Source organism: Lacerta agilis, chromosome 15 (genome assembly GCF_009819535.1).
Source record: "Lacerta agilis isolate rLacAgi1 chromosome 15, rLacAgi1.pri, whole genome shotgun sequence".
NCBI classification, from domain to species: domain Eukaryota; kingdom Metazoa; phylum Chordata; class Lepidosauria; order Squamata; family Lacertidae; genus Lacerta; species Lacerta agilis.
In genome coordinates this window covers 42,390,019-42,402,661 of record NC_046326.1, presented here as the reverse complement: position 1 = coordinate 42,402,661, position 12,643 = coordinate 42,390,019, and the positions used below count along the sequence as shown (strand labels likewise).

The window sequence follows — 12,643 nt, the reverse complement described above, 5'->3', positions numbered from 1 at the left end:
ATAGGAGAATGAAGAGTTTTGTAGCCCTTCCTCCCAAGGTGAGGGTGTGTGACCTAGCTAAGCCTGGCAGGACAGCTTACTCTACGGGCTTAACACCTTCATGCATTAATTAGAATTTAAGCATTTTCATTATATGGGGCTGATTTATCCCACAATGCCTGCGTCAGGGGAAAGTAGGTATGCATTAAAATGCATATCTGGGTGAAAGTAACATACAGAAATGCAATAGGGGAACTCACTTGCCTAATATATGCACATATTCCACGCAAAATTGCATACAAAAGCTCTTAGGGGAAATGTTCCCTAAAATGTTGACAGTTTCCCCCCCCCCATGGGATTTAAGAAACAGCAATTCACAAACTGATGAAGAACATGGTGAACATGCTTCATGCAGCGCATAGTGATGGCCACCAACTGGGATGGGTTTAAAAGAGGATCAGGCAAATTCAAGTTGCTGGAAACCACAGGAGGGGAGAGGGGTCTTGCGTTCGAATCCTGCTTGTGGGTTTCCCTTTGGGGAATCTGGTTGGCCACTGCGAGAACAGGAGGCTGGACTAGAGGGGGTCCCTTTGGCCTCATCCAGCTGGCTCTCCTTACAATGTCTTTATGTTCTCAAGGCTGGAGAAAGAATTATTTTTAAAAACCCAGAATGGACAGGGTTTGTCCATCCCGAGGAAGGTGTTCGATGCTACTGGCGCATGAAATGTCACCACTTCCAAACTTGGTTGAACTGAGAAGATAACTGGAGCAAAATAAGTGCTGACCAAAGTGAGGAGGTAGGCTTCTATTGTACATCCCCACCTGAACCCTGGAGGTGGCAGGCAGGGAACAATTGCCCAATTTTATCCTATCTGGGGGAGAAAGACACCCTATATTTTGTCTGAGAGGCCATGGATTTAGGGTTCAGAGTCCCTTTTTGCAATCAAATTAAATATTTCTTTTAAAAAACAAATGAACCCAGGCTTATTGAGGAATTGACAAAGCCCACAGGGGTCACCCTCAGATCAAGAGCTCTGGATTTGAATTTTAAAAAGCAAGATTAGAGGGGGCACGGAGAGAGACGTGGAATCAGGTGGCGAAATGAAGATCTTATTCCGAATGGAGATATCATTCTCAACGGAACAAGAAGGGTCTTCAAAAGGTGCGGGAGACGCATTCGTTGCTGTCGGGGACTTTAATCAAGGCCGGAGGTCTCGCGCCTGACAAGTGGGCCCATCATCCCATTTGACATGGGTGGCCTTTCCGGAGAGATGGAAGAAAATCCGAGCAGCCTTCAAGAGGGCTCATTATGTTTAATGCTGGTGACACCGAGCGTGATGTTCACAGATGCCGAGCCGTAATGAAATAAGCCGGGGGCAGGGAGGACGTGCGCCGAGGCGAGGAGGGACTCAAAGCAGCGGCTGCAGCAAAGGACCCAACTTCAGACACACCGTGAGAACACAAGATGACAAAGGGGTCCCATTTCGTCCATCATAAGAAGATAAAAGGCCAGTGTTCCATTTAGCCCAGTTGCCCATCATGGAAATGGAGGCAGGGCAGAGTCACCTGGGCTAGCAGCCATCGATAGCCGCCGTTCAACAGTCAGATTTGTTGGATACTGCACACAGTTAACCTGTGGAACTCATTCCCACAGGAGGCAATGATGACCACCAACTTCATATCGTATCAGAGGGCCTTCTCGGTAGCGGCACCCGCCCTGTGGAACACCCTCCCACCAGATGTCAAAGAGAAAAACAACTACCAGACCTTTAGGAGACATCTGAAGGCAGCCCTGTTTAGGGGAGCTTTTAATGTTTAACAGATTATTGTATTTTAATATTTTGTTGGAAGCCACCCAGAGTCGCTGGGGAAAGAATAATTTTATTATTATTATTATTATTATTATTATTATTATTATTATTATTATTATTATTATTATTGCCTTGTAGAGCTGGAAAGGATGCTGAGGAACATCTGATCCAGAGGTAGGCAACCTAAGGCCTGTGGGCCGGATGCGACCCAATCGCCTTCTCAATCTGGCCCGTGGACGGTCCGGGAATCAGCATGTTTTTACATGAGTAGAATGTGTCCTTTTATTTAAAATGCATCTCTGGGTTGTTTGTGGGGCATAGGAATTCGTTCATCCCCCCCCCAAAAAAATATAGTCCAGCCCACCACATGGTCTGAGGGAGGGTGGACCGTCCCACGGCTGAAAAAGATTGCTGACGCCTGATCTGACCCAACCCCCTGCAATGCTGGACTATGCAGCCATCCCCTACAGGGATCGAACCTGCAACCGAGGCGTGATCTGCACCACGCTCTAACCAGCTGAGCTATGGATGGCTTGGACAAATTCATGGAGGAGGGGGCTAGCAATGGCTCCCAGCCATGGAGGCAGTTAGGCTTCTGAATAAAAATTGCTGGAAGCGGCAGAAGGGAGAGCGATCATGTGCTCACATCCTGCTTCCTGGCCTATCATGGGCATCTGGCCAGCCCCTGTGAGAGCGGGATGCTGGACTAGATGGGCCACTGGCCTGACCCAGCAAGCTCTTCTTATTTCCTCATGTTCTCATGTGTGAACGGCTCCCTTGGTGAAATTTCCGAGCTGTATATGAAAAGGAGAGGCAGCTAATCAATCAGGGCCTTTTCCAAGGGAACCGCCTGACAGCTCTGCGCGGGAGAGGAGAGCGAGAGGCCTCGCGCCACCGGTAGAGGCATGCTGGGGATCAAACACAGTTTGCGAAATGTTTTAAATGTATTATTCATCCCGCCAATGAGATGCAATCTGTGGAGCTTCTCCTCCTCCTCCTCCTCCTCCCTTTCTTTCCCTTTTTAAATTTTAAGAAATCAAAAAGAGGACAAACACGCACGCACAGATCTCGCTGCCACAAAAGCATGCTGCATTTCTAGGGGATTAGTGGTGTGTCTATAAAATTAAACCGTGAGTTGTCGTCGTCTTCTCCCTTTTTTGCATGGACGGCGGGGGCTGTAGATAAACACGTCGCGTGAGTTTCAGATCTTGGAGGCTTCAAATCATCACTCCCGTCTGATGTTGGGCGGAGGGGGAGATCGGAAACGACAGGAAAATGCTTTATGGACATAATAAATTGCCGTCAAAGAGGGGGCGGGGGGGGGGTGGAGAAATGCTTCCCTTGAAACAAACGGCCGGCTTTTCCAATCTACAGACAAATGTGCTTCTGGAGATAAAAATGTGAGGGTTACAAACGACCCCTCATAAGGCCTGTAACGAGCGCAGACAAGACAAAGCGCCACGGAGGAAAGGCAAATATATTGGAAGCAATTTCCCCGATCCAGCTACACCGGCTTCCTCACGTTGCCTGTGATCCTTTCTTTGGATGCTGGGCCTGGGGCAAAGTGGTACAGTCAGAGCAGCTGCTTGGCATTCAGAAGGTCCCTGGTCCAATCCCTAGTGGCACCTCCAGGTGGGATTGGGAGAAACCCCAGGTTGAAATCCTGGAGAGCCACTGCTGCCAGACGACACTGAGCTAGGTGGACCAACAGACTGACTCTGTACAAAGCAGGTTCCTGAGCTTCTATTTCAACGGTGACCTCAGAATCACGAGGACTAGAATCTTAGTGTGTCTTTAGGTTCAGGGCCCCAGCTCTGTGGCACAGCGCCCACTATGCAAGTGGAAGGGCCTGGGTTGATTCCTGAAGGCATCTCCAGGTATTGCCAGGAGATGCCCCCTTGCCTGAAACCCAGGTGAGCCGCTGCCAGTCATCTAGGACTGAGCTAGATGGAGCAATGACCTGGCTTGGTACAAGGCAGTTTCCTACATCCCTGATTCGCCCGGCTTCTGCTCTTCCCTTCTTCCTTATTTTCTAAAGCAGTGGAGCCTGGCACCATTTCAGGGCGCTGGAAAGGATTCGAGCTTGTGTGTGTGTGTGTGTGTGTGTGAGAGAGAGAGAGAGAGAGAGAGAGATCGCTCTCCCTCCCCTTTTAAGCACAGATTCTCAGAAGCTGGTACGGATGCCAAGAGGCTTTGCCAAGCTGGTGAGAAAAAAACCTGTTTGCCCAATTCCATACCTGCAAAGATGAGGGATATATCTATCTATCTATATATATAATTGCTAGAATACTATCCCTCTAGGGAAAGTGAAAGGATACATGAATTTATAATGGCAGCGCACCAATCCATTAATATTTCACACAGGTCCCGTTGCGTCCTCTGAAATGAAAAGACCCAGCGAAGACGCAGAGGAAGTCCAGAGAAGAAGAAGTGGCCTCTTTCAAGCACAGGGAGAAAGGAAGAGGGGCGGAGGCATTCTCGCAGGCAGGAAGGCAGCTGAATGGGGCTCTCAGGCACCGAGGACACACTCAGCATACAGAAGACCCCCAACCCAACCTCGGGTTTACAAGGAGGAGGAAGCAGCACAGCAGTGGAAAGCTGGAATCCGAGACTGGTGGCTGCTGGCCTGTGCTGGGTGGCTTTCTAGTCTGATTTTAGTCTAAGGCAACTTCAGTTGTGTCGGGGGCAGGTTTCCTCAACTGGGGGGACAGTCTTAGGCATGGGTCAGCTAACTTTTTCAGCAGGGGGCCGGTCCACTGTCCCACAGACCTTGTGGGGGGCCGGACTATAATTTTTTGGAGGGGGGAAATGAATGAATTCCTATGCCCCACAAATAACCCAGAAATGCATTTTAAATAAAAGGACATATTCTACTCATGTAAAAACATGCTGGTTCCCGGACTGTCCAGGGGCCAGATTTAGAAGGTGATTGGGCCAGATCCAGCCCCCAGGCCTTAGTTTGCCTACCCATGGTCTTGGGCGATGGGCAATGGTCAAGGATGGTGGGAGTTGGAGCCTGGCAAGAACTGGAGGGCACTGAGTTGGGGGAAGGCTGGTTTTTGTATGAGGTCATTGTCAATCTCAGGCCATGGTGGCCCTCTAGACATTTCTATCTGGCCCTTGGAACTCTCCCCAGTCCACACCTCCTCCCTGGTCACAACCTCTCCCTCCAGGCCAGGGGTAGTCAACCTTTTTTATACCTACCGCCCACTAATGCATCTTTCTTGAAGGTAAAATTTCCTTACCGCCCACCAGGGCTCGATGGAAGGAGGATTCATCTACCACCCACCTAGAATCCTGAGACGCCCACTAGTGGGCAGTAGGGACCAGGTTGACAACCCCTGCTTTACCACCTCCCAGGTAACACACCCTCTCCCTCCAGGCCACACCTCCTCCCTGGCCACACCCTCTTTCTCTAGGCTCCCAAAATGTCTTGTTTTTTTCCAGGCTACAGTCCTCGCTGGCCATGAACTCTGAAAATGCCTCTTGCCTTGCCTGGATGAGAGCTAGAGAGAGGGATGTGAGTGTAAAAACTAGCATACCGTTCAGAGGTAAAATATGCATCTGCTGTTCTGCCAACTTTTGCCTGTGCCCCATCCACCCCTGGCACACAGCCCCCAGGAAGTCGTTCGGAAGGGAAATTCCCAATCCCCATGCAGGATGTGAAACACGGGAGCAGTCAAGTACAACATCCCTAGAGTGTACATAGAAGGGAATGTCTGGACCAGCCGGTCAAAACTTCCTGTTTCTCCTGGGCAGGGACAGACTTCCTCTACATGTGACTAGAGGTGGGCGTGGCCTCACCTGTACAGGTAAAAGCATAGGGCTGGCCGCCATCTCTCTCTCTCTTTGACTACACTTCAACGAGGAAGCATCATGTGCTTAGCCAAAGATTCTCGCTTGGCAAGAGAGGACAAGGAACTATCTCCCTTATGGAATAGTCTCCAAGTGCATGTAACTTTTTAAAGCTAAGTCTGCCTTCTGAGATCCTATTGTGAACAGCTGTCTGTAAGTAAACTCTTTTCATACTTTTATGTCGTGTCTTATCTTTTAGGAGGGAATAAAAGGGGGAAATACCAGGACAGTTATTATAGAGGCTTAAGCCAAGAAAGAACTTAGCATATGAAGTGTAAGTATTGATTCCTATATTCATTTATCTTTTCAGTAATAATATAGAAATTTTTGATTATTCATATAATGAATGTGTAAATGTTAACTAGGTTTGGTTTATATCACCAGTGAAAGTGTGCAAATGTACCAAATCTTTGTGAAAGAATATTGTGAAGAAGAAGACTAGATGTTCTAGTTTAGATGAGTTGTAACATGTAAATTGTAAGTATGGATTTTTGTATTTGTCTGTTCAGACATTATTTACAAACTTTGATACCCTTTGCACTGTATGTTTTAATACTAATAAGGTTTGACTTATCCCACCAGTGTATGTATGAATATACAGTAAATCCTGGGAAATAGTTTACTGAAGAAGCCCAAAATTGTCCATGGGCGAAACAGGGGACAAACGCCGGCACCCTGTCTAATTTTTGTGCATCACATCGTCAATATTCCATCTGATTGGACTTGCTTTCATCTATTAACATCTGTGCGTATCATCTGACTGGACCTATTTTCATCAATATCTACAGGAGCCTGGCTAAAGACATTTAAAGACTGAGATTGTCCTGTTGTACTAACTTGAAAGAGCTTTCTGTTTGTGGCTTCTTTGTTTGACTTTTTGCATTGCTCTCTTTTTGATTGGACTACCAATATAGAATTCAATATGTGGAATGGTTTGGTAGATTTGTGTGCGCCGTTTTTGTGCTGCTGATTGTATACTGATTATAGAGGCTTTAGCGAGCCTGAGCAACGCACCCGCTGTGTAAGTTTAAAAGGGAATGTTACTCTGCTAAATTGTGAAACTTGTTAACACAAGTTGGAATAGGATAAAATAAAATGATATATCCTCTCCTGCCTCCCTGAACATTCCCACTCCCCGTTCTAAAGGGGGCATAGCCATTTGTCCCCCAAGGTCTGGTTTTCCACCCAGAGGTGCGTCCTTGATGCTGCTCCGGCCTCCCCCTTCTGCCACCGCCCCACACTTGTGGGGCGGCTGCTGCAGCGGAGTCCCACAGGGGTTCTGCAGCGGTACTAAAAATACCCAGAAAGCTGGAAGAAAAACATTGGTGTGACGGGAGACAGATGGAGAAAGCGCAAAGGGGAGCTGAGAGAAGAGGCTTCAGGCAGGAGGCAGATCCTCGGACTCCGGATTTGCAATTGTAATGGCCCAAAATGCTGGCAGCAGAGGAGCAGAGAAGGGAGGAGAAAGAGAGGAGAAGCCAGATTGGAAAGCAGGGCATGATTTGCCCACAAGGTCTAGTAGCGATGGCTGCCAACTTGGACAGCTTTCAGAACATCAGAATGAGCCCTGTGGACCCACCTAGTCCAGGATCCTGCTCTCACATTGGCCAACCGGATGCCCCAATGGCAAGTCCACAAGCAGGATGCGATCACAAGAGCAACTCTCCTGTCCTGTCTCTATTTATCGTTGTTATCAACATACTGTCCAAAACCTCAAAGGCAAAAACTGTGATGCCACCTTCTGGGATGGGACGCTGTCTTCCCATTTATTTATTTTCTCATGAAAGCATGGTGGCCATTTTGGGTGCCGCTACCTTGCACAATTTCACACAGCAATCCCCCCCCCCGAAAAAAGCACCTTTTCATGGGGTGCCATGCAAGATCGAGCAGATTTGCGGGAGGGAATTGCGGGAGATCACAGAGAGCCAGTGTGGTGTAGTGGTTAAGAGCGGTAGACTCGTAATCTGGGGAACCGGGTTCGTGTCTCCACTCCTCCACATGCAGCTGCTGGGTGACCTTGGGCTAGTCACACTTCTCTGAAGTCTCTCAGCCCCACTCACCTCACAGAGTGTTTGTTGTGGGGGAGGAAGGGAAAGGAGAATGTTAGCCGCTTTGAGACTCCTTCGGGTAGTGAAAAGCGGGATATCAAATCCAAACTCTTCTTCTTCTTCTTCCTGCGGTTTCCAGCAACTGGCGTTCAGAAGCATCGCTGCCTCCGACTATGGAGACAGGGGAGAACCATCCAGGCTAGGAGCCATCCATAGCCCTCTCCACCCCCATGAATGCATCTCCTCCTCTTTACGGTAGAAGAATGGCAAATGAAGATGATTGACTATATGGAACTCGCAGAATTGACAGCGAAACTCCGTGACCAGAGGAATGAGAAGGTGCAAGAAGAGTGGAAGAAATTTAAGGACTATCTAAAGAAACGTGAAAAGATAGAAGAAGTGTGCATGCACACGAAAGTGTATCTGAAGAAGTGTGCATGCACACGAAAGCTCATACCAGGAACAAACTCAGTTGGTCTCTAAGGTGCTACTAGAAAGAATTTTCGATTTTGTTGTGAAAAGATAGAGATTTGAATAGTAATCAGCTGAGATATTAGGCGATAGCAATAAAATGATATGTTAAAATAGGATATAAGTAGGTAGAGTGTAATTAAGGTTTTTTGTTTAAAATAAGATTATGATTAGGAGATATAGACAATGAGGTAGATAAGTGTTAAAGAAGTTGTTAAAGATGTTATAAAGTTACTACAGTATATTTGAAATGAACGCAGAAGAGAGGATGTGAGGAAGTCTACTAAATAAGATTTGAATAAGTTTAGAATATGTTGATGAAATTTTTGTTTTGTGTTTTTGTAGTGTATTTGTGGTTGTTGTATAGTTGTATTTTGTATGTTTATTATGTATGTTATTATTTGGAAAATTTGAATGAATTCTATTTAAAAAAAAAAGAATGCATCTCCTCCTCTTTGAAAGCCTTCCAATTTGGTAGCCATCAAGGCCTCTCATGTTTAAAAAGAGCATTAGACAAATTTGCGGAGGAGAAAGCTACCAGGGGCTGCTAACCAGGATGGCTATTGTCCCACGTCCTCTGTTGGAGACAGCAAGACCTCTGAACGCCAGTTGCTGGCAATTGCACGAGGGTAGCGTGGGATGCATTATTCCTAGAGCAGTCAAGCACCACATTTTCCTGTTGCCTAGAATGGACACACAGCGGAATGGGGCTCCAGACAGGGAGGACTTCCTGTCATACCTGTTTCAGGGCTTCCTCCCCTTGTGTGTGACCAGGTAGATGGGCGTGGCCCTAGCTGACCAGATAAAAGCGCTGTTCATGCATCTGAAGGCAACCCTGTTTAGGGAAGTTTGATATTTTATCGTGTTTTTAATATTCTGTTGGGAGCTGCCCAGAGTGGCTGGGGAAACCCAGCCAGATGGGCGGGGTATGTATGTATAAATTATTATTATTATTATTATTATTATTATTATTATTATTATGCAACCATTTGTCTCTTGGACTCTTGCTCTCCTGGCTCTTAGCCAGCGCATGGCTCATCCTTCACATAGGATGGAGCCCACGAGCAGAAAGTCCGAGACGTAGCTCAGACTTCTTTTCATGGTAACAGCAAGAGAAAGCCTTCCTTCCTTCAGAATTACTGCTGTGAACCGAATGTGAGTAAAGCTTTATTCTCACTTTTAAAGAAAACTGTGTTGTGTTGTTATTATTTTAAGGAGGAAATAAAGGGGGAACTTACCAGGAACAATCTGGACTGGACAAGCCAGACTGGATTGGTTAATTATAGGATTCCAAACGAATCACCAACTTGCTTCCAATAAGTTGCAAAGGGAATGTGTGCTCCTCTGCTGCTTACTCACTTAGCGTGAGTGGGGAGAGATCCTACCAAAACGATATATCCTCTCCTACCTTCCTTAACATTCCCGCAGGTAGAGTGTTGTGCTCACGTCCTGTCGACCAGGTCCTCCTTGTAGGCTTCGCAAGGGGGTCGGCCACTGCGGAACAGGATGCTGGGCTAGGAATGGCCCCCTTTGGCCTGATCCAGTAGCCTTGCTCTTCTCATGTCCTTATGGAACCTCCAGGTCTAGACATAGTCTATCTGCCTTCCTAGGTTCTTTGGGGTATTTGGCCACTGTGAGAACAGTGATCCTTTGGCCTGATCCAGCAGCCAGGTGAGGGGAAGGCCTGTTAACATTCACCAGTGTTTGTGGGAGGGAGAGATTATTATTTTGTTGTTTCTGCTTCAACTGTTTCTGCTTTCGCCTTGCATTTTTATCTTGCGATCCGCCATGAGGTCTTGTAATGATGGCAGCATATAAATCTAATAAATCAAAATCAAAAGGTTCTTTGGGGGAGCCCGTGAGCTGCCCAGAGGAGAGCAGCGCTCACCGATGTGGCCAGGATCAAACTGGGAATCTGCGATTTTGCTTCGTGATGACCCAAGCTTGATTTAAGAGTGATGAAGAGGGTCAGGGAGAGGGGGAACGGAAGGAGAACAGAATCAGAGCGTTGCGGGCTGGGGGGGGCTGGGGGTGCGGCTTCAGTTCCGATCAGTGGGGAAACAGCCTTAGAAACGCAAGAGAGTGACACAACACAAGCGGAGGGAGGCCAGGTGATGGGTTTAAAGAAGCACAAAACAGGCAACTAAATCAACCCTGGAGGCTGGATGTTCTTAAAAAAACAAACCCAAAACCCTCTCTCCCCCCCCCCTTCAGTTTGGTGTTTCTGTCAAAAGGAGAAAGGGAGGGGCTGCTCATGAAATATTGAAAACACTAACGAGGACGGGAGAGAAAACGTCTCCAGTTGCTCCTGCGGCTCCAAGGCAGAGACTTATGGCTGGAAGACCCACAGGGGCTGCTGTTCTGTTCGAATCCTGACTGGGGGCTTCCCCTTGGGGGCACCTGGTTGGCCACTGGGAGAACAGGAGGCTGGATTAGGTGGGCCCCCTTGGGCTTGATCCAGAGGGCTCCTCTCATGTCTTTCTGCCTTCACTCTTCCTTTGACATCCTTTGCTGGCAAACATGGCAAACAGGCAGCCCAGTCTGGCATCTGGTCAACCCCTGTGAGAACAGGAGGCTGGGCTGCTATTATTATTATTATTATTATTATTATTATTATTATTAATTAATTAATTAATTAAATTTGTCTACCCGTAGATATACGGGTGTTCTGTGAACTGCCCCGAGACCTTCAGGTATAGGGCGGTATATAAATTCAATAAATCATCATCATCCCCCCCCCCCTTTGGCCTGATCCAGCGGCAGGGCTCTTCATATATATTTTAGATGTTAATTCAATTGCCTTTATACCCTACCATTTTCTCCACGGAGCTCAAGGTGGCGTGTGCTTGGTTCTCCTCCACCTCCACTAACCCCCACAACCACCCTGGTAGGTCAGGCTGAGAGAGGCAGTGACCAGCCCGAGTTCACCCAGTGAGTTTCGTAAAGGCAGGGGGGGGATTTGAACCCTGGTCTCTCCCAAGTGCTAGGCTGACACTCTGACTACTACACTAAGCTGACTCGAATGTGAAGTGTGGTGAGTTCTGTTGGTTGACCTCAGCATCTGATCCTCAAAGGTACACTTTCTTTGCACATGGGGGCTCCATTTCGGTATTGTGGCCTCAGTATATCTGCCAACCATGAATGTGTCTAATGCGTTTAAAAAGCCAGCGGTGTTTCAGTGGTTAGAGTGTCAGACTAGGAACTGGGAGACCAGGGTTCAAATCCCCACTCAGCCATGAAGCTCACCTTGGGCCATAGCCACTGCATTTCAGTCTAACCTACCTCACAGGAATGTTGTGGGGGTTAAGTGAGAGCCGCGTGTGCCACCTTGAGCTCCTTGGAGAAGCAGGCGAGGATATAATTGCAATTTTAAAAGAAACAACCATCTAAGCCAAGGGCCGGCACCACCATGTTGCAGCAATGAGTTCCACTGGTTCATTGCATGGGGTGTTAAAAAAAAAATATCCTCTCTGTCTCTGCCAGTGGCTTTCATCAGGCAACATCATGGTTTGATATGCGAGTGAGCGGCGGATTCCTTGCCATCTACGCACAAATTCTCCTTTGCTTTTGTCTCCGGGAAACGGGTATGACACAGTTGTATAGAGGTGGGTTGGTTGTCCCCACCTTCCAGTGCCTCAAAACACACACACACACACACACACACACACACACACACACACACTTGTGTGCATTTAATGGGAGCAGGAGGAAAGGAATGAGTTCGCCCACCAGAGGAAAAGGAGGCGTCTCACTAGGCACCTTTGACCCTCTTAAAAGCGATTACCTGTCTCCAGCTCCAGAAGGAAGATATAAAATGCTCAGGAGGGAAGGAAGGAGGGAGGGGTGGATCCTGAATCAGTCTGAACTCCCCCCCCCACACACACACCACCTTCAAGACAAGATCTGTGTCAGCTGAATCCCCCCCCCCAACCTCATGTCCCACCAAGGACCCTCTTTTAAAAGGTGCTGGTGGAGAAAACCGTATGTCCCAAGCACTCCAGAGCTGCTCCGTTTATACGTAATGTTTCTTCCATGATTGTGGGGAGTCAAGCCTAAAAGGCAGCACCTGAACTCTGGAACTCCCTGCCTCTTGAAATCAGGGAAGCGACTTCATTATGCTGTTTCCTGGTGTAGTGGCTGGAGTGTCAGGCTCAAACCAGGAGGAGAGGAGGCTTCAAATCCACAAAGCCCATCAGGTGACCTTGGGCCAGTCACTATATCTCATCCTGATATACCTCACAGGGCTGTTGTGAGGATAGCATGGAGAGTTGGTGGAGGAACTATGTACTCTCCCACCCAAAGTAACCTCAATGCAGTTTACAAAAAGAATAGAACGATCAGCAAAAGCAGATATGGAAAACACTTAAAAAAAAAAATCAAAATTGACAACAAGCTTTAAAGAAACAGATTAAAACATGTCAACATTCTACATAACTAAGTAGGCTTGTCTAAACAAACAAAATTTCAAGAATGTTGGTT

At 47.4% G+C, this 12,643-nt stretch overlaps 1 protein-coding gene across 1 annotated transcript in view; it reads left to right on the top strand.

Moving 5' to 3' along the window:
- The first annotated feature begins 3,623 nt into the window (after positions 1 to 3,623).
- Positions 3,624 to 12,643, top strand: part of PIPOX (pipecolic acid and sarcosine oxidase) — a 43,522-nt gene continuing 34,502 nt past the window's right edge. Inside the window, 2 exon segments of the mRNA XM_033172601.1 lie at positions 3,624 to 3,703; positions 5,238 to 5,310. Of these exon segments, the coding sequence (XP_033028492.1) occupies positions 3,624 to 3,703; positions 5,238 to 5,310 (153 nt within the window).